Source organism: Artemia sp. Qi Xiang Cuo, chromosome 6, assembly GCF_049724085.1.
Source record: "Artemia sp. Qi Xiang Cuo chromosome 6, ASM4972408v1, whole genome shotgun sequence".
NCBI classification, from domain to species: domain Eukaryota; kingdom Metazoa; phylum Arthropoda; class Branchiopoda; order Anostraca; family Artemiidae; genus Artemia; species Artemia sp. Qi Xiang Cuo.
In genome coordinates, this window is record NC_142799.1 from 24,016,593 (window position 1) to 24,044,366 (window position 27,774).

General features: G+C 34.6%; 1 protein-coding gene across 4 annotated transcripts; it reads right to left on the bottom strand.

The window, feature by feature from the left end:
• mRpL54 (mitochondrial ribosomal protein L54) lies at positions 1-27,560 on the bottom strand. 4 transcript variants are annotated; one of them, XM_089090091.1, is made up of 2 exons: positions 27,441-27,560; positions 1-424 (listed from the first exon to the last, which is right to left on the bottom strand). In XM_089090091.1, exons 1-2 carry the CDS (start codon positions 27,471-27,473, stop codon positions 44-46), a joined length of 414 nt encoding a protein of 137 aa, XP_088946217.1. In that variant the 5' UTR covers positions 27,474-27,560; the 3' UTR covers positions 1-43. The 4 variants fall into 4 exon arrangements, with proteins under 4 accessions (XP_088946217.1, XP_088946220.1, XP_088946218.1 ...); XM_089090094.1 differs by lacking the exon at positions 27,441-27,560 and adding an exon at positions 25,424-25,488; XM_089090092.1 differs by lacking the exon at positions 27,441-27,560 and adding an exon at positions 25,417-25,480.
• Positions 27,561-27,774: the final 214 nt, after the last annotated feature.

The following is a 27,774-nucleotide window of genomic DNA, read 5'->3' on the forward strand; positions in this document are numbered from 1 at the left end:
GTTACAATAAACATATATTCCTATTTTCAAAAATAAAAAATGATTAAAAGTCTTTTATTTGAGCTATTCTCTTATATCTGATATCATTAAGCTCACGAACATATTCCCAATATTCTAACGTTTCAGGGTCCATATCCTCCAAGTTTTTATCTTTTAATCTCAGATTCCACAGCCATTCAGGATATTCACTGTCATCTTTCAACTTAATGTCTTCTCCTTCTTTCATGAAATTGCTCCCACAACAATATGTAACTAGTTTCACTGGATCTGTTTCAACAGGGAGTTTCACTTTCTCACTAGTTTGACCAAGTTTTCCTGCTTTTCCCTTTTTTGACCCTAAGGCTCCAGCAACGCCAGGTTTCGCATAGTTTCTTGTTACTTTGACTGTAGTTTGAACCAACTTTAGAATCATAATACCAAGCTTCTAGAAAAGTGAAAAGCATTTAATCATTTTTATATTCAGTTGAACCTCTTAAAGACAAAATCCTTGAGTACAGGAGTTATCTAAAAAGCTCTTGCATCAGCTGTGGTAAAGTTTTAAAACACCGCTATGTCTTGAATATTATACAAAGAACCTTGATAAACTGAATTTACACCTTCCTAGGACAAATATAGACAAACTTTATAAACATAATTGATCAAAGGTTCAAGTCTTACAGAGGGAGAGGGCATTACAGGATTTTTCCATGGTGCAGACGGGAGGGGGTAAAAGAGGTCGTTAAAACACAAAAATTTCAGCCCAGAGTATTTTTAATTGGCAACAATCTTTTCTTTATGCACAGACATGTTTAGAATCGTAACTTTTCAGTTGAGAACCTTCAATAGCTGAAATTGACAGTTGATTAGCTGAAATTGACATATGTAAGTCAAACACCTACCAAGCTTTTAAATTTTTATGCAGAAAGGTCAAAGCAATAATGTCATAAACATGGTATCCTCATAAACTTTTATGAATCAAATTTTTTATTTAATATTTTGCCAAGCTTTAACAAGTTTTTTTTTAGTTCCAACAAGCTGTATGTCTTTAAATTTACAACATAAAAGACAAGTTATGTCTCAAATTAGTAACCAAATTCAAACCCACGGCAGCACCAAAGCAAGAAAAAGCTTTTATACAAACTATATGTAGATAATACATGGTAGTGCTTAGATAAAGCCTACATGAACAAAATAATCCATGAAAAGCTCTAAAAAAAATAAAATATAACCAAAAAAATTTAGATCATGTATCAGTCCTTCAAACTCTTGACAATCCAGTTCAGTTAATTAATGACCTGACCTTACATCTGGGCCAAACAAATCTGTGCCAGGGAGGTAGAAATAGATATATAAAGTCATCAAAACACAATCTTAATAGAGATGTGCATGACATTGTTTTAGCTGCATTCATCAAGAACTAATTGAAGTGAGTCATCATGGAAAAAACTCTTTTGCAAAGAAATGTTTAAACATATTATTTATAGCTTGAGAAGAAAAAAAAATAGTTTTTTAATTTTTTCTTGAGGGGTGAGGTGTCCTTAGTTCTTTATATGTCGACTTTTGTGTTTCAAATTTCGACTTATTTTAATTCTTTTTTTCATCCTTGTTTTGATTTCTTTCATTTTTATTATATTCTCCTTTCTCCTCAGCTTTTTTTTTGTTTTTCAAAGTTTACTTTATTTCGTTTTTTGCCGTCCTTTTTTCTGAAAACTTATTGTAGCACTGAAGGTGCATTAGCAAGTCTTTGCTAATATATCTGTTCACTGATTGAAAATTTTCATCATTTTCATTTGACTATCACATCTAACCAGTCAGGTCTTGGATATTATTTCGTATCTCCCAATGCTTGGATTGTTTTTGTGATAGTGAGATCCGAAGTCCCACAGTTAATGATGAAATAGTATTATTTTCTACAACAAACAATTTTACCATAAGTGTTGATAACCATTTTAAAGGAATTTTAAGAAAGCCTTTTCGGAATCACTTCACCTGTGATTTAGTTTTTTGTGTTACTTAATAATTTGACGGAAGTCTTCAGATGAATAATCTTGCCAACAACTATTGCTGGTGCAGTTAACTAGAGTTAATAGAAAGAAATCCTGTCCAAGGATTCCGCAATCTGACTTTTACAGTTCTCAGTCTGTCATCTTTTCTTTTGTCGAGAGTATCCCATATAATCAACACCCCTACAATACAGAGTACCCTAAGAAAACATACCCCAGCTTTTGATGGACATTTCTTAGTTTTGATCCTCAATTGAACAAAATTTGGATATTGCGAATCAATTCTCATGTTCAGGTTCCATAAACAAAACTAATTTCTTCATTTTAGAGCAGATGTTAGAGATCACCTCATTTGTGCTTTGTGTCTTTCTTTGAGCATAGCACAAAGCTGCTCACACCTTCTTTTGCAACAGCCGAGAAATAGCTCTCTAGTCTTCCCTGGGATACCATTCTAATACAATTCTATTTGATTCTAGTAGTAGCTCTTGCATCCCTGTCCTTGATGATAGAGGTGCATAAGGGGTTTATTTGATTACAAGCGAAACAATCTTTGAGGCTGATGGAAGGGATACTGAGTACCAGCTCAATAAAAGTCTCGAGATTTGTCACTATTCCCTAAAAGACTCTTTTCAGTTAATATACAAACAGATTTCGACTTAGAGAGCTTGCTTTGTCTTTCTGGAACTGGAATTTTTACCATGCACAGTCTAAACCTGCTCATAAATATTGCCTCTTCAATGTTCTATGAAATAAGGGTAACTGCAAAATAAATTAAAGAAACATCAATAAATATATGCAGTGGCGGATCCAGGATTTTTTTTAGGGGAGGGGGGGCACAAAATAGGTTGATCCCATAAACTTACGTTAGGAGCAATTTGAATTAACGCAAACTTGCGTTAATTAAGTAAATTACACTACTTTAGACTATGCTGGGGGGCGCCCTTTCGCCCCCCCCCCGCTCGGCCCGCCCCTGAACACATGTTCAGGTTCTAATCTTCTTCATCTGTCATGCTGTAGTTTGTAATGGTATCCAGCATCACTGGCCTCAATTACAGATTAACTTGAACTATAATGGTTGATTGAACACAAAGCAGACACATAAAAGCTTGAAACTCTGCCAAATAGATTTCAATCTGAATCAACTGGAGCATGGGGCTATGGTTAAATCTTTCTGTCAGGAATTCTTTTGAAATTAAAGTTCATCAGTGATGTACTTTAAGTACATCAGGAATTCTTTTAAAATTAAAGTAGATCAGTGATGGAATATTTCAAAGCAGCAACCTATCCCAGTCAATAGACTGGGGAAATAACATTTAATCTTTGTACTCGAATAATTTTGACTCGAATAACGTCGTCAAAGCCTTAGATGACTACGACAAGAAACTTTAAAAACCTAGATCTTCCTTTTCAAGTTTCAAACCAGATCTTTATCTAGCCTAGTGCAAAACTGCTTCAGCCATAAAAAGTGACATAAACAGACTTAAAATTATACATAAATTTTTGGAGACACAAATTTTTTTGGGGTCGAGGGGGGTGTAAAAATATTCTGTCTGAAATTTACCAAAATTTCTTTGCACATTAAGGCCTTATGGGACTTTTATATTATATTTATGTTGAAATCAGTCCTCAGTCAAATAGCAAAGTAAATCAATACATCCATACGCCAAGTCATTATTATGACATTTCTTCAATACGGTACCATGGTAACAGTTTGTGAGGTCATGCTTAAACTTTCAGATAATGTTGAGGGCCAGGTGGGTCTTTAAATTTAAGGTATGAGAAAAACAGAAGGGTAGAGGGGGCTAAAAATATCATGCTGGAAATTCACCTAAAAGTTTTTGTACTATAGGTTAAGTCCCTATGGGACTTGTAATCTCTTTATGATTCAATAACAAGTAAATAAACAGACACTATGTGATACCAGGGCACTATTTATAAGCTCCCATGTGACTAGATCTATTCATGGCGAGGTAGTAACTCCAAACAAAAGACATTATTATGTATATCCTGGTAATCCAAATGGCATATCTCCAGTATCTCAGTAATAGCTGGGGGAATTGAGTTGTGGCTTCCAGAGACTGTAGATGGGTCAACTGGATCTTGAATTTTAACTTGGAGAAAGGGGGCATGTAAATTGATCAAAACACTATGTACAGCTAGATTCAGGTTATCATCTTGAGAATGGCTTGGGGCATAAGCACCATCAGGAAATTTTTCAGGGGGAAAGTGCTGCCTGGGGCCTTGCTTTATGAAGATTTAAAGTGAAATATTTCTAATTCCCTTTATGTTTAAACAATTTCAAATATGTCACTGTTTCTCACAGGGGAAACATCTGCAATTTCTCCAGAACAGCCAATGGAGTCAAGTTGAAAATTTCAATGAGTGTTTCAGGCAAGCTAAACATACCTTGAATTTTAACCTGTAGGAGGAATCAGAGTGTGGTGCTTACAAATCTGTTGTCTCTGATCTGCCAAAAGTTTTTGGTTTATAAGCCCCTATAACCCATAGGAAGGGTTCATAAGTAAGCAGCAGACATTAATTATGCCTTGATTGAATCTCAAACGTCAAATTCCATAAGTGCCTTAAAGTTCAATCAACAATCCTCACCAAGATCCAACTCCAGGAACTTTGGTGGCTTGGTCTGGTTAAATGGATGAGTCTTTTCTGTCTCCTGAAAATCACCTTCGAAATCCAAATTAATGGTTCTTGCCCTTGTGGTTGTCCCCCAAAGAGGTTAAAAGAAAACTTTGCGTCTCATCCCCTTTCCAACCTTCTTCATCTAGTAGAAGGCCATGAGGCAAGAAGGTACATTAATACCATAATAAAGAAAGAGACCCCAAGACGACCATCAAAGATGGACAGGACTTAAGACAAGTCAAGCTACACCTAGATTATCAAAACAGTGTATCTGCAATGTTTTGAGAATGGATTGGGGGATAAGTTCAAATTTTCAAGGAACATTGGAGAGGTCAAGTGAACCTTAAACTTTGACTTGGAAGGAGGAGATTCTAGAGGGATTGTTTGTCTCCAATCCATCCAAATTATCTGCACTCTTGAGCCCTTATGGAACTTAAAGAGTATATCCATGGTGAAGTAACGTATCTAAAATATATTGGAGATAGTTTTAGCGATTGACTCGAAGTTTCAATGAGTGTTTGGGGGTGAGAGAAATAACACTTCAAATCCTGAGTTGACAGAGGTTTAAAAATTGGTAGTCCCTGATCTGCCCAAAAGTGTGTACACTATAAGCCCTTATAAGACTTCAAGTTTATTCATATATTGAGGGTGATTGGGAGTGAATTTTCACTCCCAATCTTTTCAAAGCCGCCCTCTCTACAACCTCCAAAGGTTGTACCCATTTCCAAACAAATGTAAGAGAATTTACAAAATATAGCCTGAAACCCCACAAAAATGGTGTAGAATCAAATGAAAACTGCACCATGCAAATCACCATAACCAAAAACCCCATTCAGAATAATTACAGTCCCCCATCTTGACCAGCATAGAAAATCACTTTTTTAAATGGGAAGCAGTGATGTCTCCGTTTCTATTCTTGCTTTCTTGTTTTTTATACACATAAGAGCAGCATACCCATGTTTCAGCTTAAGGGTTTACAGTTTTGAGGTTCTTTGTCTCTGGTTCAAAGCAGTCTAGTTTAACATTTAAAATTGGAAGTAGTGTTTCTTCACCAGAAGAAAAACATTTATATGGGATTTTAGAAACAATTTTATTTTAAATCGTGCGTTTTGTTAGTTAAAAAAGACACTAGATGTGGCAATTTCCTTTAAAATGAGCCCTTAAGAGGAATCTCTTAACTTTTTTCCGCGCAGATTCTAAAAGTCATCTGAAAAATTCTTTTATTGCCAATGCTTGCAACCACGTGGGTGTTACGTTCCAGTTTAAGCCAAAGGGACTCAGAGACCTTTTAAGTTCATAGGGTTCCAAATAGCAATCAGATTAGCGGATGGGAACAACCCAGAGAAAAAGCAGCATTATCAGCTAAAACAGAGTTTATACACATATATATATATATATATATATATATATATATATATATATATATATATATATATATATATATATATATATATATATATATATATATATATATATATATATATATATATATATATATATATATATATATATATACTTTACTTGCTAGGCACACCGGATACAGGTGTGCATCCAGGGTTTTAAGTTTAAAGGAGGGATTTAAAGGAGGTGTCGACAAAATTATCCAGATTGCCAATAACTGCGGAAACACAAGCTAAATTTCCAAGCTACGTCCATGACTAGATATCATGATTTTAATCGATTGAATCTCGGATCTTTCACCCACGCAAGTGAACAATCATTAAACAGAAATGTATAGTTTATTGCATTCTTTTTCGTTGTTGGAAGTTGTTCGTTCTTGAATTCACCATACATTTCAAACGTTACTGCACCAGGTGTGTATTGACAAGTATTTATAACATATATTGTACCTTTGAAAAAAACTTTTATCATCCTTTCGTTAGCATCATTGTTCATATTAATGTAATGAAGAGTTTTTTTTGGTCACGTATCTGAATTTTCAATGTGTGTTTGTGTCCTTCTTTTTCTTCTTTTTTTTTTCTTTTTGTTTTCTTTAGTGATTACTCCGTCTACTGTACCTTTTGTACCTTTTTTTGACGGGCAATAAATGAATAATAATAATAATATCCTTTGACTTCATTTGACTCACCTCAGCTGCTGTCTCTACCATGGTCAAATATATATATACATATACAAAAACTTCATTTTTGCAATGCAAACTTTGATTAGTTAATAATTGAATATTAATGATAAATTTATCAAGTAAACAAAATTAAATTATCATTTTTTCACAGTGCTTGCATATACAAAGGTTTAGGTCTAGGCGTTTACAACCCCCCTCCCCTTCCCCAGGAAATACTCCTCCTGGTTGACTAGTCTCCAATCACTTTCGACTTACAAAAAAAGACTAGAGCTCTCAATTTCTGATGTAATGAGCACCCTCTGAAGTTTCTACGACCATCATTTGGAGGCGGGGACAGTCCCCCTCCTATACGGAATAAGTTCTGCTAATTTTGAAGTTTAATGTTATTATTCTTTACTTTCGTAATAACAGCCTAGAGCAGAAATATTCCCATAAATCAAGAGGGATTAAAGATCAAATTTAATTTTTTTATACGTGTTTTAAAATCTTTTTTTACCCTCCACCAAAAAACAAAATCCGTTTACGGACCCGGAGATTATACGTCATTTTTTGCCTCCACCCTCCCCCGTCTCTCCCTTAGAACTCATAATGTATTTATCTGAAGGCTCAATGTGAGCTTGCTCCTTACTTTCAGTTGAAAAAACTTGTTTTATTTTTAATCTAATTTATCTGAAGGCTCAATGAAAGCAGGGACGTTTTGATATTAAAATGCAAACTTTGAGGTATCTCCTTCCCTCCATAACTACAAAATTATCAGGGAACCCCATTGTAGATATTTAAGTGCCTTTCTAATATTTGTAATTTTTCCATTATTTACAGATAAGTAATTGTTATTGGGAAACATACGGACATTTTTCACGGGAAATTTTTCTGCGGGGGGGGGGATATTATCTGGGGAATTTTCCAAGAGGAGAAACCTTTTCGGAGAAATTACCGTGAATTCTTCTACAAAATTCTATTTATTTGTCCTTTTCCCTCTTTGCATGCACAATTTTACATAAGGAGAGAATGCTACGGCGGAATTGTATAGGGGATATTTTCAGCGGGATTAAATTTTCTGGCAAGATTTTTCCTTGGAAAAATGTGGTTCGTGTCCACAAAGATGCTGCAAGGTGACAACTCCCTTCTTATTGCAAAAAATGTTTCTGGCGTTTATTTTAATTCATCACTGCTACTCCCCCCCCCCACCTCAGCACCAATAATAAAGGCGTAGACTGAATGTATATGTGGGAACTAAATAGGATTAGACAACAAGTCCCAAAAACTCATTTAGTTTTCATCTGAAGGCTCAGTGAGGCTTAGAGAATTAGGTCACTTAAATGTCCTCTTTTTGGTATCTTAAAATTTCTATAATGGGGTACTCTGATCGTTTTGTAGGTAGGGAGGGAGGGAAATACCTCAAAGTGTGCATTTTAATGCCAAAACAACCCAGCTCTCATTAAGGCTTCAAATAAATACATAATTAGTTCTAAGGGAGAGACGAGGGGAGGGTGGACCTAAAAATTGATATATAGCCCCCAAGGGCCGTAACCAAGACTTTCGTTTGAGGGGGGTTATTTTCAGGGGGGGGGTAAAAAAGACCCCTAAAACGCATAAAAAAATTAAAATTGATATTTACTCCCTTACGATTTCTGGGAATATTTCTGGTCTACGCTGCTATTATGGAAGTAAAGAGTAACATTAAACCCCAAAATGTGCATAATTTATTCTGTATTGGGGGGAGATTCCCCCTTCCTTATCCACATCTCCCCTTCATTGACGCAGAAACTTCGGAGGGTGCACATTAGACCAGAAATTGAGAATTCTAGTCCTTTTTTATAAGTTGGAAGTGATTGGAAATCAACCATCAGCGGTGGGGGGGGGGGGGAATTATCTGTGAGGGTATATTCCGGGGAGAGGGAAACGCCAGCTCCCAAAGGTTTATGGGTTCCTATTGTATCTATTCAAAGCCATTCAAAGAGGATGGGTACAACCAGAGCAACTGCCACAGGCACCGCAGCTGGGGTGGGAATGACTGCCCACTTCGATCAAAATTTTAAATTTGATTCATCTTTTTTGCTTATATTTGAGTATGGAGGGGGGCGTTTTAATTCTGTAGGCATCATCAACCCTGGGAATAGCTCTGTATCTATTGATATAATGCAACAGATTATATATATCCAACAAGAAGATCCAAAAGGGGTAACTCGGATCTTCATTTTGACCTAGAGCTGGGTTTACTCTTCGATTGGCAACACGTATAGCTATATTAAATTCTCATAAGTCTCTACTTTTTCAATCCGTTTTTATTAATATAAAAAAGAAAAAAAAAATCCAAAGTGCTCTCTCGGCATTTGGGAAGAAAATTCTAGCTATTCTAGGCATCCCTTTGTCCTTGCTAACGCCTTGTACCTTTTAAAACTAAAGAACATTATCCTTCATAAATAAACTGTCTAAAATCCAAACCTCCACTGCTCCAATTCCAAGTCTTCTGATTCAGAATCCCAGAATACTCATATGATACGGTTTCTAACTAACAAATCCATGCTAGGCACACTGGATACAGGACTGCAGCTTGGATTTTAAATTTGGAGGAGGGATTTAAAGAATGTGTCACCAAATCATCCAGTATGCCGGCAAATACGGACACATATAAGCTAAATTTCCAAGGAAATTAGGTGAATTTTCAAAGGTCAGCACACGGCGCTGACATCTTGGACCTTCGCCCCTCTCCATCTTACAGTATCCCCCCCCTAACTGCACCCCTGACTGGATGTAATGGTTTTAATATATTGACTATTGGATCTTTCACCCACGCAAGTGAACATTCATTATATTGAAATGTATGGTCTATTGTATTTTTTTTTTTTTTATTAGGGGAAATTTGTATGTTCTTGAACTCACCATATATATTGAACAGTGGTGCATCAGGTGTGTATTGACAATTATTGACAACAAATATACTTTGACTTGATTTGACTCAGATCTGCTTTTCTGTTCACCATGGTCAGACTTAGATGTTGGCTCCACTTCCAAGGACTGGACAACCAAAAATCACCTAAGGAAATCTTGCGCCATCTTTTTAAATGAGTTGTGCGTAGAAAAGGAAAAAAATCGACCGATATCCGATATGTTTTTCCAATAGCCGATACTGACACTGACTCCCATATTGGCCCAATGATATTGGCTGGCCGATATATCGGTTGGGCCCTAGTCATTATCAAGAAACTTTAATATGCATAGAACTCTTTATTTCAAATAAGTATATCATTTTCTTTAGCATTTATTTTCAGCTGGTGTGACAACTTCACTCCAGCCCCCAAGAACAGAAAAAAAAGAATCAAAAAAATAAAAAGATATAAAATCAAATACAGAATTAGGAAACAGAATTGAAAAAATAGATACTGTTGAACATTCTACACCTTATTTCCTACCTGTGTCACCTGTCTACCAAGAAATATGCCCCCCAAATATGACATGACCCATAAAGCCCTGGACCCTAAATTAGGACATACGGTCATTATCCACAAACTGGCTACATAGTAAAAATGACAAACAGGTTTGATCTTAGCTTTTTTACTTGGTTTGAAACTTTCATGGATCATTTCTTGAGCCAACGGATGATCACAATTTTATTAGAAGGGGGATTTTCATGGGTGCTCAAAGGAAGGGTGAGTTTTTTGTGCCTGATCAGTTTGAAACATGTATCCTTGAGTCGCAGAGTCAAGCAGACTGTTCTTGTTTTTAATTCAACTTCAACAATGGCAACCACTGGTAAAACAAGGGAAACTCTGAACAGAAAAAAAAATTCTTTCAGTAAAACTAAAATGAATCGATTTGCTTATATTCTAATAAAAAAGATTATGTCTATTCGTAATTGGTATAAATGTTGGCAAAATATAAATGTTGGCACGCTTCGTAAATAAGATTTATAATTATTTGCAACCAGAAAATGCATATTAGAAAAGTAACAACTTATTTACAATTATTTGCAATTTTGTTTTATAAGGCTGCTCCCGATTCTTCACTGTACAACCTCCCCTCGTCTCTCCCTTAGAACTAATGAAGTGTTTATATGAATGCTCAATGAGAGCTGGGATACTTTGGCATTAAAATTCACCCTTTGTTGTATCCCCCTCCCTCCCTAAGTACAAAACAATCAGAGATCCCCATTGCAATAGTTTAAGTGCCTTTTTAAGCTTTATGATTTGTCAATTGCTTGCAGATGGTATTTGTTATTGGAAATTATTTGGATATTTTTGCTGGGGAATTTTCAGCGGGGAGAAATTTTTTGGGAAGATTTAACCCTTAATTCATTTGTATAATTCTTTTTATTTGTCTTTCTTTCTCTTTAGATTCACAATTTTAAGTATGGAGAGAACGTTACCTGAGAATGATCCTGGGGAAATTTTCAGCAGGGATCAAATTGTCTAGCAAGATTTTACTGTGAAAAAATGTGATTAATGTTTTACTGTCAAAAAATGTGATTAATGTAAGGTGACCTCCCTTCTTATTGCACAGAAATATTTCTGCCGTTTATGTTAATGCTTTATTTAACCGAAGAAATTTTCTTCACAATAGTGATCTATTATTAAGGAGAGGAGGTCAATCTTTGGGTAGGGGATGGTAGGATAACAAAATGAGTAAGTTTCAATCGCCTAAGTATTTCTCAGGGGTAGTTATAGCGAATCAAGGGTCCTGGAAGATAGGGAGAGGGCTCATTTGAACAAAATTTTAAGTTTAAGCAACCTTTACTTGGACACTACAATCCCCCTTCGCCCCAGGACCTATAATAAAGGTGTAAACTGAAAATATACGTGGGAACTAAGAACAATTAGACAAGAAGTCCCAAAACTCGTTTAGCTTTCATCTGAGGCTTAGAAAATTAGGCCACTGAAACATAATCCTTTTGGTATTTTAATCCCCTCCCTACACAACAATCTACCAGCCCTTATTAATAATATACCACTGCATTGTTAAGTAAATCACTTCACGTCAATAAAGGATTAAAATAAATGCTAAAAAACATTCAATAAGAACGGAGGTGTCACCTTGCAACGCCCTTGTGGACATTACCCCTATTTTTCCATGTAAAAATCCTGCTGGACAATTTTCCCCACTGACAGGAAATTCTTCCTAAAAAATTTCTTGTCAGAGAAAATTCGCCTGGATAATCTCTCCCTTACCCCTGCAGAAAACTCCTTCGCAAAAAATGTCTGTAGGTTTCTCAGTAACAAATACTATCTGTAAGCAGATTACAAAACTTTAAAAGGTATTTAAACTTCTACAATGAAGCTCTCTGATTGTTTTATAGTTAAGAAGGGAGGGAGATGCCTCAAAAGGTACATCTTAATGCCGAAACAGCCCAGCTCTCATTGAGCCTTCTGATAAATTAAATTTAAAAAACAAGTTTTTTCAACTGAAAGTAAGGAGCAACATTAAAACTCAAAATGACCAGAAATTATTCTATTTCTGAAGGGATTGTCCTTCTCCTCAATACCTTGCTCTTTACACTATTGTTGAAAACCACAGTCAGAAATATTTTTTTCGTGAGGAGAAATTCCAGGAATTTGTTTTAAATCATCAGTCTTACAAAGATATATGCTAACAACCCTAACAGGTTCGTTGTCACCATAATTAAAAAACATTGTTTTCCCTTTGCTGTTCATAGGTATGCTTGTATATATATTTGTATTACTGCTACATAAACTACAATTGCTGCTTCCAAAATTAATATACACATTTTCTAAGAAGTATACCTCCATATATTCACAGGGTTGTCTAATATTTTTCATTGCATCTGTAAACTGTTCCACAGCAGCCAGTCCATAGCTTGGAAGCTTTTCATTAAACATACATCATTTTAGTATGAAGTATGAATATTCAGTATGAAGTTTTGCCAGAGCATTTCAAGCCAACCTTCCAACAACATCCGCTCTTTCAAAGAGAATTCTAATCTTTAATTTTGAATATTTTTCGAAATCCTGGTAAAACATTTGTAAAATGTTTCTCAATTTACAAAGATCAGTCTGCATTTTTGCCATCTTCTTAAACTTCTGAATGTAATTTTTAACTTTGTCCTTATGTGTTCTTTGATACAGCCTCGCAGAGGTTTTAATTTTTTTATTTTTTACTACAGCTTTTACCACCCCATTATCCACCCATTATTTTGGTAGCAACTGTTTTTTTTTTTAATATTTGTTTTGGTAGTTGTCATCATTATGATAACGCTCCTCAATAATTTGGTTGGCTCTCTCAATTTTTGCTTCTCAATACTCCTGGTCTGTTAAATATATTTGTTCTACATTTTCAGGATTTTACCTCTATTTTTTATGTAGTAATGTTGTTTTAAAGCAGAAATTTGGATTGCTTGACTCTGATACTTTTCTCAATCTTTCTTTCTTTTCTTTCTTTCACTTGAGACCATATTGTTTCAATGTTTGAAGTTCTAACCATAAAATCACGTGCTAAGTCAATTAAATTGAACAAAAATCAAAACTAATTTAAAATTTTCTGGTATTTTTTTCTGGTTTGAATTAAAAAATTAATATTATTGATCAGACATCATAAACATTTTTGCACTTTATATAATAACTTAAGCAATTCTCAACTGAAAACGAAAATAAAAAAATTGAATTTGTCTTCAATGGAAATATAAGACAGCGGTTATAGAGATACACACTTAAGGAGTTAAACTAAAAAAGTTTGGTTCCAGGAGACAATTATAACTTTGAACTGAGAGATTATTTAAATTTTTCCGGAATTGCTATTATTTCAATTCACAAATCAATTTTTCGTTAAGATCCTAAAAGAATTACCGAATTTTACGTAACTATATCTACATGTTTTTTATAATGTCAAAAACACTATTTTGATCTTCCTATGCAATATGATGTTAATAACATTTGCTACTACAGCACTTTAGAAAAATGCAGTTTTTTGGAAAAAATTGATTCCATTTCAAAAACTATTTTGTTTTTAATTACAAAAGTCACTAGATGTAGCAATTTTCTCTAAAATGAGCCATTAAACAGCTCTCTGTGATTTTCCAATGCCCCGCTAGCTGAAGGGTAAAAAAGAAAATGAAGACGTTAATGCAGAATATTGTGCTTGCAGCAACTTTTCTTGTTTTTCAAGCATATGAATTATCTTTGTTATTCAAGCCAAGGGTCAGTTAGTTTCCTATATAAGGGTATTGGACAAGGCGGTTCTAATAGTGTACTTGTTTTTTTTATCTGACTCTAGTTTTAGGAGTTCCGGGCTATTTTGTTTTTTACTATGGGATGTGACCATCTCTTACTAGGTTGCTAGCTACTGCTGCAACCTGGAAAGTTCTTAGCATTTTAAAAGGGCTTCCTATTCTAATGGGAAGGCCCTTGGTTCTTAAGAAATTAGAACAAACAATTAAACTTTAGGGTAAAGAGAAAGGTATTGAGAAGAGGGACAGCTCCTTTATATATGGAATAATATTTGTTTGCTTAGAGTTTTAATGTTGCTCCTTACTTTCAGTTGAAAAAACTTTTTTTTTTAATTTAATTCCTGATGATTTTTCAAATAATGCTAGTAATTCTGGCTAACCCTCCATGAAAAATTCCCTCCCTTCACCAGAAACTCCTGAATGAAAATTCACTATCATATAAAATACACCCCCCAACCCCTCTTGAAATTTCTTGTGGATGATTCAGCATAAAAATTCTCCTTAGCATACTTTCATTTGAAAGAGACTTTAATTTCTAATTGTTTTTTCTATCACTCCAGGAATCCCCTTTTGTGGAATTTTTTTTTCCTGGAAATCCAAACACACTGAAAACATCCCCTAGACAAATCCCCTGGAAAAATCTCCACATGCAAAATTGAGTTAGCAAAGAGAAAGCAAGACAAATAAAAAGAATTTTGTATAGAAATTCTGTCAAATCTCTCCACTGTAAAATATACTCTTGAAAGCTCACCCTAGTAATTCACCTCCCCAGAGAAACACTCTATAGAAACCCATCCTAAGCACAAAACACTCCCTCCCAAAAAAGTCTTTATACTTCCCTATAACAAATACTATATGTAAACAATGAGCAAATTTCATAACTTACAGGCTTCTCCCCATGGGTTATGGGGGGGGGGGGGTCGGGTTACCTCTAAAGGCATAGTTCAACTATTCTGAACAAAACGACTATCTCAAAATTTTGATTGGACAACATTGTGGAAAAAATGGGTGTGGAAGAGGCCCCCTCCTATGGCCATTTTTTATAGCAACTAGCCCCCCCCCCCAGGGGGCTAGTTGCCCTCCAATCTTTTAGGTCACTTAAAAAGGGCACTAGAAGTTTTAATTTCCGTTTGAATGCACTCTCTATCGATCTTCTAAGACCAATGTTTCGATACAATCAACTCTGGGGAAAAAAAAAAAACTAAACAAACATGCATTCTTTCTTCTGGCAAAAAAATACAAATTCTACATTTTGCTATATAGGAGCTTGAAACTTCTAAAGTATGATTCTATGATATGCTGAATCTGATGGTGTGATTTTCATTTAGATTCCTTGACTTTTAGAGGATGTTTCCCCTTTTTTGAAGATAATGCAAATTTTCTCAGGCTCTTAACTTTTGATGGGTAAGAGTAAAAATAAATTTTATTATTTATGATTAATAACAATATCTTGATAAATTTGATATATTTGGAATTAGCATGATAAGATAATTCGTTTGAAGTGTCTATTGATATCAAAATTCCGTTTTTTAGAGTTTTGGTAACTATTGAGCTTAGTTGCTCCTTACTGACAGCACCAACTGTTTGATACAGAATTAGTCCTAAGGGAAAGACAAGGGGAGGGTGGAGGTAGAAATTGACGTATAATCCCCAGGGCCATAGCCAGGAATTCTATTTGGGTGGGTTGTTTTCCCATGGAGGGGGTACAAAAAAAAACTAAAAAATACATCAAAAATGTGAAATTGATATTTAATCCCTCTAGATTTCTGGGAATATTTCTAGTCTACGCTGTTATTATGGAAGTAAAGAGTAACATTTAACACCAAAATGAGCATTCCAAATAGGAGGAGGACTGCCTCTTTCTCAACCTCATGGTTGAGAAAGCATGGGTGCTTTTTACATCAGAAATTGAGAGTTCTAGTCCTTTTTTATAAGTTGAAAGTAATGGGAGACCAACCAGACATAGGGGAGGAGGGTAAACGTCAGCTCTCTTCCATTAGATGCATCTTTATAATTCTCTATAGCTGTCAACAAAGCAGTCAAGTCAAGCCATAGTAAAACTAACCCATTAGGAATAGACTTCAATATGTCAAATTGGACTAAACTGTTTGTCAAAGTTGCAATAGATAGGAGTTTTGACAAAATTGGATGTAGCCATTGAAAAAGCAAAGGAGACACAGAACACTTTCTTATCATAGGCAGCGCGCTAGCACAGCCTAAGTAAAGAATGATGTGGGCACAATGTGTTGTTTTTTGGTTCTCCATACCCGGGCACTTCATATCAAAGGAGATGTTGTAGAAAGTTCGAAAAGGGCTCATTTGATTGCAAATTGAAGTGGATAGTGCCCTTTATAATAGTCGAAAGTGATTGGAGGGCAACTAGCCCCCCCCCCGCCCGCCCAGCATTCCCCCCAACACATCCAATCAAAATTTTGAGATAGCCATTTTGTTCAGCGTAGTTGATTTCCAGATACAAGATATCTCTTTGAGGAGGACACTCCCCTACAACCCTCAGGGCAAGGGTTTTAAGTTATGCCCTGGGGGCATATAAGGTTTTTTATAGAAGGCGTTGTCGTAAAAACTTCAAGACAGGCTCATTCGATTGGAAATTCAAAAGGTTAGTGCCGTTTTTCACAGTCGAAAGTGATTGGAGGGCAACTAGCCCCCCTCCACGCCCATCAATCCTCAACAAACATCCAATCAATAGTTTGATATCGACAATTTGTACATCATTATTGGTGTATTGAAAGAAAATATATTTTTGAGGAGGAGACTCCCCCACAACCCATGGGGCAGGGGTTGGAAGTTATGCCCTGGGGGCATATAAGGTTTTTTATAGAAGGCATTGTCGTAGAAACTTCAAAAAGGTTCATTCGATTGGAAATTCAAAGGGCTAGTGCCCGTTTTAATAGTCGAAAGAGATTGGAGGGCAACTAGCCCTCCCCTCTCCGTGCCCATCATTCCCCCAAACACATCCAATCAAAATTTTGAGAGAGCCATTTTGTTCAGCGTAGTTGATTTCCGGATAGAAAATATATTTTTGAGGAGGACACTCTCCTACAACCCAGGGGGCAAGGGTTTTGAGTTATGCCCTGGGGGCAAATAAGGTTTATATAGAAGGCGTTGTTGTAGAAACTTCAAGAAAGGCTCATTCAATTGGAAATTCAAAGGGCTAGTAGCCTTTTGTAGCTAGTTAAAAGGGCTAGTAGCCTTTTAACTAGCCCCCCCCCCCCCCGCCCATCATTCCCCTAAACACATCCAATTAAAATTTTGAGATAGCCATTTTGTTCAGCATAGTTGATTTCCAGATAGAAGATGTTTTTGAGGAGGACACTCCCACACAACCCTCAGGGCAAGGGTTGTAAGCTATGCCCAGGGGGCATATAAGGTTTTTATAGAAGGCGTTGTCATAGAAACTTCAAAAAAGGCTCATTTGATTGGAAATTCAAAGGGCTAGTGCCCTTTATAATAGTTGAAAGTGATTAAATGGTAGTTAACCCCCCCTCTCACGCCCACCTTTTCCCCAAACACATCCAATCAAAATTTTGAGATAGCCATTTTGTTCAACGTAGTTTAAAGTTCAGGAAATTTGGTTTTTGAGGATGACAACCCCCTCACAACCCTAAGGATAAGGATTGTAAGTTATGCCCTGGAAGCATATAAAGTTTTTTATAGAAAGTGTTGTTGCATAAACTTCAAAAAGGGCTCATTCAATTAGAAATTGAAATGGCTTGTGCCCTTTTTAATAGTCAAAAGTAATTGGAAGGTAACTAACACCCCTTCCACGCCCACCATTTCCCCAAACACATCCAATCAAAATGACTAAAAAATGACTCATTCGATTGAAAATTCAAAGGTCTAGTGCCCTTTTTAATAGTCAAAAGTGATTTGAGGGCAACTAGCCCCCCTCTCTTGCCCATCCTTGCCTCAAACACATCCAATCAAAAGTCTTAGATAGCTATTTTTTTCAGTATTGTTGATTTCCAAATAGAAATGATCTTTTTGAGGAAGACACTCCCCCAGAGCCCTCAGGGCAAGGGTTGTAAGTTATGCCCTTGGGGCGTATAAGGTTTTTACTGAACACGTTGTCGTAGAAACTTCAAAAAGGGCTCATTCGATTGGAAATTGAAATGGCTAGTGCCCTTTTTAACAGTCGAAAGTGATAGGAAGGCAACTAACACCCCTTCCACGCCCACCATTTCCCCAAACATATCCAATCAAAATTTTTAGATAGTCATTTTGTTCCACACAGTTTAAAGTTCAGGAAATTATACCTTTGAGCAGGACACTCCCCCCACAGTCTTCAGGGCAAGGGTTATAAGTTATGCCCTGGGGAATATAAGGTTTTTATTGAAATGTTTGTTCTATAAACTTGAAAAAGGGCTCATTCGATTGGAAATTCAAAGGGCTAGTGCACTTTTTAATAGTCGAAAGTGATTTGAGCATAACATAACTTCCCCCAGGGCATACAAATGAATGTGCATTGTCAGTTTAATATACATATACTGATATTTAGTAATCAAAATCTTAATATTATTTGATTTATTTAAAAGTAAAAACATTTATATTTTTTTCAGTAAAGTGCAAATTATGTTCTGGCATTGGGAAGGCATAGGGATTTTGAGCCCAACTTATGTTAATTTCTGCTCGTTTTGAGTTTGACTTGGTTATTTATTGTAATTTCTGTTTGTTTTGAGTTTCATTTATTTATCAATGCTGATTTGTGGTAGTTTCATGCTTGGTAGATTATTTGATTTTATTTTTGCTCATTTTTTGTTTAATGGAGTTCTTTACTTTTCTTTGAAAAACTTATTTTGTGGAAAAAGTTTTTTAATTAATGTAATAAAAGTCAATATCTTGTTTAAAAATGCATATCAAAACTATTAAACTCCCCCGAGCATTACTGGCTTTTAAAAGCTGTAATCTGACAAAATTAAAGTTTTTTGTGTCAACTGAGGCTGTTTTTGAAAAAAACTAAAATCTAAGTTTCTGAAGAATCCAGATGACATAAATAAAATCTGGTTTGTATGTTTAATTTAGATAACTATGCTGTTTCAAACTATATGCCAATCATTATTTCAATTATTTCTATCATGTTGAAATAGGGCTTTTTAGAAATTAGAGTGTGTGTGACAGTTTATTTTTATTTAATTACCAATGATATTTTTGGACAAAGTGTTTCACACATGTTTTTGGCCATGTTTAGGAGTATATACAATGAATTTCTTGCTAAAAAAAAAATTCTTGAGAAAGATATTGAGCATTGTTTAAGATAGGAAATAGCATTAGATCATAATAAAGGAGATTCCTCTTAAACAGCTCTCTATGATGCTCTAGTGCCCTGTTAACTGCAGAGAAGAAAAAAATATCCTTCCTAGGCCAAGTGATTTTTTGTTGTTCAAGCCAAGGGATTGTAAGTTTCCTGTCTATGGTTTTTAGTCAAGGATATTCTAATGGTACACTTTTTTGTTTCCATCAACCCCATTTTTATAGCGTTTCAGACTATATTTTTGGTTACTATGGGCCATATTCACCTTGTACTAGGTTACAGCTACTGCTACAACAAATATTGTTTAAAATATTTCTCTAGAAATAGATCAATTAGCCTGTCACTATTCTGGGTTTCTATATTTTAATTTTATTTTATATTGAATGTAATTGACTACCTTGTTACAGTGTAAAATATGTTGAAGGTAGAAAGCTAATGAAAAGTCCATGAGCTGTTTTGAACTAATGGTGACTTCTTGGAATGTTAAAAGTGGTATTCTAAATAAGCTCCTGTTCATTGAAAGTAGTTTATACTTTTGTAATGACAGCTTGTGGATTCAGGAACATTCTTGTCAGCCACTGCCCTGTCTCTTCTGAAAATTAATGAGAGCATCCATGTGTTAGTGGCTTCTGTGAAGCATTTGAGTAGAGGAAGGCCCTCAGGGGGAGTTACAATTCTTCTTGGTGATCATCTCCTGGCATCCTTACACATTGAAAATCTTGTGCTACTTACAAACTAACCACCAGAGCTTTGAAACTGAAGAAAGTTTAAGTTAAGCTACTGTAGATTTAAGTAGGTTCTTGCAGCAATGTTCACTTGAGTAGGTTCCTTTGAGAGTGAGTAGACATTAATTGTGACCTTACTTGGCAAGGCCATCTGCAATCTCGAACCCTTTTGTCTACTCTGCCAGATTTTGAGTCATTGGAAATGACTTTACTGACACACATATTCACAATTCAGATGCTATAGTCCACTTGACTTTCTGCTACACTCAAAAAGTTCTACTGCCATTAATTCAAGCCATGTTGAACTCAGTATTGTGAACTCATTGGTCATTGTCATGGTCATTTTGCATTGCAAAATGTTTTGTTATTGATGACCAAACTCCCCTAAACATTAAGCCAGTCAAAAGTGACACATGAAGTGCAACTGGAAAACAATTACATATATATTTTTTAGTGGTGAAACATGAAGTGCAACTGGAAAAAAATGACATATACCTTTTTCAATTGGTGTTTGACTCAATTCTACATAAAATCAGAATCCTTTTCTTCCTATTACAGGACTCTCTGGTGCTACCTGATAATGCCATATAGCAGCCATGATATTTGGAAAGAACATAAAATGAGGAATCTAATAGGAGCCTAGCCTATTTATTTTGTTAGCATGTTTCCTTTGGAAGGGCCACTAAACATTTACTAGATTACTACTTAAGTCTATTTTTTGAAACATTGTACTATTGTACCAAGATTTGATGCTGAAGAACCTTTTAATGTAAACATTAGAATTTTCAGTAGCCTATCATTGCTTATTTGGGCATGTTGAGAAGGAAATACGTGAAGAAAACAGTACTTACTTCAGGCCTATAATATAAAAGCAAAATATTAGTTAATTAGTTCTAACAGTGCTCCACTTTACTTTACCCCCCCCCCCTTACTATCATTGATTTTCTAAAGCATATAAGATTTGATTAATAGATGGAGGAATAAACTTGAGGTACATGCTTGAGGCCTTTTCTGTTGACATTGTTGATCAAAAATCATATTCTAGCAACCAACAAAGATATTATTTATCAACGATTCAAATGAAAACAATTGAAATCAATATTTGTCAATTTTGTTGGTCAAATCTAAGCAGGAACCTTCAACAATGGATATTATGAGGGCCTCTTGTTTTGTTTTTATAATTCAGAAGACAAAAAAAAACAATTAATTAGTCATAAAGGTGTTGTATATATTGTTAACCTGATCTCTTGCCTAAGATGAGACATTATAAGGTACTTTCTTCTGAATTACCTATCCATTATCCCTCCAAAGGGCAGTGAGGAAATCTTGCTGTGTTTTAAGAAAAAATTTAGAATTTCATCAGACATAGAAAATGTTTTTAAATAGTGAAGGGTAAACTTCTATTTCAACTACTTTTAGCTATCTTGGAAAGGGGTTAGGTTAGGAAAATGAAACTTTTAGGGATGAGTCTACATGCTAAAATATGTCCTGGGAAGGTATTTTGAAGTACCTATATCCACTCCTTCTTCCTCTAGAGGATCCCAAAATTTGCCTACATGACAGGTCTATTAGCCTACCTATTGAAATTTTGACAAAACAACATTTTACCTTAATTTTCAGTTATCAGTTTCTTTCTCTCTGGTTTTAGTTCTGAAAATGTATATCCTTTTGTTTCAGTAGAATTTTAGCCATGACAATGTTTTTTTTTCCAAAATTCAGGAAATGCATTTGCATATCTTTAATACCTTATAAATTGGGATTAGGGGTTAGGGAATGGGGTTAGGTTAGGGATTAGGGGTCATGGAAAGGGGTTAGGTTAGGAAAATGAAACTTCCAGGAATTGGTCTACAGGCAAAGGTATGTCCCAGGAAGGTATTTTGAAGTACCTACCTCTACTCCTTCTCACTGTAAAGGGTTCTGAAATTTACCTACATGACAGGTCTATAGGCCTACCTACTGAAATTTTGACAAAACAATATTTTACCTTAATTTTCAATTAGCCTAACAGTTTCTTTTTCTCTGGCTTTAGTTCTCAAAATGCAATTTCTGTTAATAGAGTAGAATTTTAAGCCATACCAATGGGTAAATTTCTGGGTGGTACTATAATTTAGCTAGGATGAAAGTGAAAACATCATTTGATGCTTTTTTTATGCTCTTTCATAATGCAATAATTCTGTTGCAAATTGAGACCTTAAAGGGGCTCAAGATGCAACAGAAGCAATTATTGTATTATGAAAGAGAATAAGCAAGGGCATCAAATGATGTTTTCACTTTCATCATAGCTAAATTATAGTGCCACCAAGAAATTTACCTACCAATGTTTTTTTTCAAAATTTAGGAAATGCATTTGCATATCTTTAAAACCTTATAAATTGGGATTGAGCAAAGTTGTTTTTATAAATTGGGATTGGAAAGCTGAAATAGCTTTGTTGTAGGATACTTCATTTAAGCAGAAGATCTATTTTGCAAGGTTTCACTTTTATAACACACAGATTTTTAAAGGTCATCAATGGTAAGGACACTCTAGAGGGAGAAGAAGTGGAGGTAAGTACTTCAAAATACCTTCCCATGACATATTTTAGCCTGTAGACCTATCCCTGAAAGTTTCATTTTCCTAAACTGACCCCTTTCCAAGATAGCTAAAGTAGAATTTTGCCAAAATACCTTCCCGGGACATACTTTAGCCTGTAGAACCATAGCTGAAAGTTTAATTTGTCCTAACCTAACCCCTTTCCAAGATAGCCAAAAGTAGCTAAAGTAGAATTTTACCCAGTGAAGATTGCAGTAGGAAACAGGACTTTAAATGAAAATAAGGCACTGGTGCATTATGTGGGCACCACAAAGAAGTCAAGTTTGGTCAAGGCTAATGAAATGAAATAAAATAGGATGAATATATAATAGTTTAGACACAAATTTGGGCTATATATTTGCAAATTAGGGGGGGGGGGAACATAGCATGTATTACACATGTAACCTAACCTAGGTACCTTTCTCCCTCCTAAACCCCCCAAAAAAACAACTGTTTAAATATTGAGAAACCATGCTTTGCCATTAATTTATCTAGCAAATCACCCATTGTCTGCTAATGAAATAGCAGTTTGACAGGTTTCATGACCAGTTTCTTTGATACAGTATATAGCAATGCCTGAATAATGCACCAGTACTGAAAATAGCTCAACTGATTTTAAAAATTTTACCCTTTAAGTGAATCCCTGGGTGGCACAATAATTTAGCTAGGGTGAAAGTAAAAACATAATTTGATGCCTTTTTTTATCCTCTTCCATAATCCAATAATTGCTTCTGGGGCTAATTGCATCTTGAGCCCTTGAAGGGGCCCTGAAGGTATTTTATATGAATAATAAGAGCATAAAAAAAGCATCAAATGATGTTTTCACTTTCATCCTAGCTAAATTATATGGCCTGCTGCATATTAACCATGAAATTTCCCCACCTACATCCCTCTAATGTGCAAATATATACCCTGAATTGTCAATGGCAAAGTTTTTAATTGCAAAATATAGTGCTGCTTTTTGTTGACAGCATTAAAAAAAACTTGAAACAGTAAGAAAAACAGTTTAAATTTGAGTTGCCTAATAAAGGTTTGAATAATTATAAATAAGCATTTTTGGAATATATTACTCTTGAACAACTTATTTATAAACTAGTGTAATGTTTGTGACTACTTTTCAATAACTAAACTAGTGTTGATAACTTCTGTGTGTGGTTACAAAAATGAAATACCTATGGGGCCCCCTTAAGAGCTCAAGATGCAACTAGCCCAGTAAATTTTTTGCAATTCATATTATTGACTTATGAATAAAGTGACTTAGAAACATACCACTTGATGCCTTTTTTTATCCTCTTTACAAATATAATAATCACTTCTATTGGAAATTCAAATTTAAGTCCTTTTTGAGCTCTTGAAAATGACAAAAATATAAAACCTAACCAACCTGATAATTTCAATTCCATTTAAATTTAAAATTGAATTTTGGTAATGCAGCTTGTGGGATATTTTGCTATACCTTCTTCCATCAGATTTATTATTTTTGATGTTTTGTTGCATTCTTGAACATTCAGTATTAAGGAAGAAGAAAACAGCATAATATTGCAAAATTTATTGTTACAATTTTCAATTAGCTAACTTAATCATGGAAAGTCAGTGCTTGTGGATTAAAAAAGGATTTATTATGAAATAGTAAGTTTAAAACAGATGTCTTAAGCCTTTTTACACTCTATATATTTTTATATTGTTGTCATTTTCAAGAGCTCAAAAAGGGTTTAAATTTGAATTTCTGATTGATGTGATTATTATATTTGTAAAGAGCATAAAAAAGGCATTAAGTGATATATTCACTTTATTCATAAATCAATAATATGATTTGAAAAAAATTTACCACTAGCCAAGACATGATTCTTGAATTACAAAAAGTATAAAATAAGGCATCAAATGATGTTTTTACTTTCATCCTAGCTAAATTATTGCACTACCTAGATATTTAGGTAAATTTTTTGCAGATCATATTATTGACTTACAAATAAAGTAAACATACTACTTGATGCCTTTTTTTATGCTCTTTCCAAATATAATAATCATTTTTGTTGGAAATGAATTTTAGCCCCCACCCCTATTTATACCAATTCAGAGTACCATGAAATATGGCTGAGAATAAGGCAATCAGCAGATGGGAATAGGCAATATTGCATAATAACTATGCACAATGAGCAATCCCTATGTCTGGCTATTAGTAGATTTGTCACCTCTTAGTAAATTTAAAAATAGGAAGTGCTGTACAAGCAAAACTATTTGAATTAATGACCTACTTGTTCACAAGACAATAAGGATATAAGGGTAAAAAAAAATTAAGTTTCTAGGTGGTATAATACAGTATTTAGAGTAGTTTAAATGTCAAAAGTGATAGTTTTCAAAGTGATTAAAGTGGCCAACTACTGGGTGTCTTACCCATATATTTGCACATTAGGGGGGTGGGGTAATTTTTTTCCAATATATATAAATGAGAGGTAAGTTTAAACTTTCTCCTCATGCCCATAATCACCTACCCTGAATTGGTATATATAGGGGTGGGAGCTAAAATTCATTTCCAACAAAAATTATTATTATATTTGAAAAGAGCATAAAAAAGACATTGCATGGTATGTTCACTTTATTTGTAAGTCAATAATATGATCTGCAAAAGTTTACCTATATTTAGCCTACCACAGGCCTAATTCATTTCCAATAATAGGTTAGGCTAATAATAATTTGTTTTCTCATAAGAATTAGGTCTATAGCCTAGTTGATAAGCCAATCTGTTCTATGGATTGATGATAAAAATTGTACATCAACAATTTGTTTGCCAGAAAAGACCTTTGGAAACACTTTTCTGGCCCCAATGTTGGCTTAAGGCTAGGCCTATAGGCTATCCATTTTGGAATTTTATTAACCTGGCTCAACAATTGTCAAAATGCCTAACAGTCCATTAATAGAAGTTTATCATCCTTTTAAAATCAAAGAATTATTTTTTCAAACAAAGCAAACATGCCTATTACGATTAATGATTGTAAAGAAACAAACTTCCTGTTAACCAAGGAAAAACATGTATAAATTTCAAATAATTTGCTATATATATTGCCAATGAATAGCAGCCTGTTGCTGATAAAAAAAAAACGTCTGAAAAAAACACTACCTTCCAAACCAAACTTGTCGTGTTTCCCAGTCCGTGTATCACTCATACTCCTAACCCCTGGTTTTTTCTATGTTTTTGTTCCATAGTGATGGATTCATCTTCTCTTAAATCAAATGGTCTAGGATTGGCAATTAAAAACCATCCGCCACACAGAAAAGTATTACGGCCTCACCAACCTTATCCTTATCCAACCTTATCTAGCCTACAGTAGTATATAGTAACTAAAATATTAAAATAAATAATTACATAAAAGCTTAATTTAGTTCATTAAAACTGGGGATTATATTAGTTTCGTCGGTATCATGATTGTAGAGATAGCTGAAAGAAGTAAAGAACAAACCATGGCATAGTAACTAGAAACTTTACTAAGGGTTGTGGTTCGTCCTTTATTATAGTTTTCTTTATTTTTTAAATAAAGAACGAACTCAAGCCCAAAGGGCAACTCGTCTCAGTAGTAACTGAAACTCTAAAAACAGAATTTTGATACATCAAAAGATAAATCCTTAAATAGATTCAGAGAACCAATATATATATACATCAAAAGAATTTGTAGTCTATATTGATTTCAAATATATAAGTTTCATCAAGTTTAATTTTGCCGCTCAAAAGTTATGAGCCTCAGAAAATTTACCCTATTTTCAAAAAAAGGGAGAAACGCCCCCTAAAGTAATAAAATCTTAAAGAAAATCACACCAGCAGATTCAGCGTATCAGAGAACCTTACTGTAGAGGTTTCAAGCTCATATCTGCAAAAATGTGGAATTTTGTATTTTTTGCCAGAAGAAAGATCACGGATGCGTTTTTTTTTATCTTAAAGCTCAATGAGAATCGGGATATTTCGGCATTTAAAATGCACCCTTTGAGGCATCTCCTTCCCTTCCTAACTAACCAAAATATTTTTCAGGTCTAAACAAATTTCACTGTCTTAGGTGAATTCTCTGTTGTTTTGCAATTCCAAACATTTGCATATTATAAGGGCTTCAAACATCTACAGGGGGACCTATTATTGTTTTCTAATAAGGAAGGGAGGGAGATACCTCAAAGGGTGTCTTTTAATACCAAAATATCCTAACTCTCATTGAGGATTCAGATAAATACAGAATTAGTTCTAAGAGAAAGTATTTTGAAAGGGACATCTTAATACATGTTATTCAACATGTGATTACCGTTGGAAATTTTAACTAAATACAATTTCGGTCCTTATATATAAAATCATCATAAAAATTCAATTCTTTTGATGTATTTATTAGCATAAAAATTCCGTTTTTTAGAGTTTTGATTACTATTGAGACGAGTCGCGCTTACTATAGAGTTTGTTACCACGAACTGTTTGATACTTATTAAAGTAAACTAATAAAGTTATAGAAGAACTATTGTCTCTAGTACCTTGTAATGACGTAATGGATAAAGCTGCTCTAAATCCAGATCGAAGGTTGGCAGGTTCAATCCCATGTGTTGCAAGGACTATTATATTAATTGTGACGTCAGTCGGATACCTAAAACCTCGCTGACATATATCGGACGTGTATGGGTTTTTATCATACAAATATGACGAGGATTATGGCGTGCGAGGCGTGGTATTCCAAATGGTGGCTGTGGATTTTCAATGGGAAGTATTGGACAAGTGACAGTAAGCTTGCTATATATAAATATTGGACAAGGCGGTTCTAATAGTGTACTTCTTCTTTTTATCTGATTATCCTGGTTGCAGCGGTAGCTAGCAACCTAGTAAGAGACGATATTTTTAGGACCATAGTAAATCTACCATAGTAACCATAGTAAAAACTAAAGTAACCCATAACTCTCACAAAAAGAGTCAGATCAAAACAAGAAATACACTATTAAAACCACTTTGTCCAAGCCTCTATATAGAAAACTTACCATCACTTGGCTTGAACAACAGGAAAAATACATTGACTTGAAAATCAAGAAAAGTGGCTGAAACTATGATATTCTCCATATAAGGTATGTTTTTCTCTTTCCGGTTTTTCTTCTCCTCCGCTAGCTGGGCTCTGGAAAATCATAGAGAGCTGTATAATGGCTCATTTTAAAGGAAATTGCTAACACTAGTGCCATTTGTAACTAAAAATAAAATAGTTTTTAAAATAAAATCAATTTTGACAAAAAAAAACTGCATTTTGCGTACAAGCTTGTTGAATGACATTATAATCAGACAATAACCATATATGACATAATAATTAATGCAATATTCATA

Excerpts from the sequence above, each read along its gene's own strand:
- mRpL54 (XM_089090091.1), bottom strand. The coding sequence starts at position 27,473 with ATGTATTTTTCCTGTTGTTCAAGCCAAGTGATG. Across the intron at positions 425-27,440 it reads GTTGTTCAAGCCAAGTGATG|AAGCTTGGTATTATGATTCT; the intron begins GTAAGTTTTCTA and ends TCACTTTTCTAG.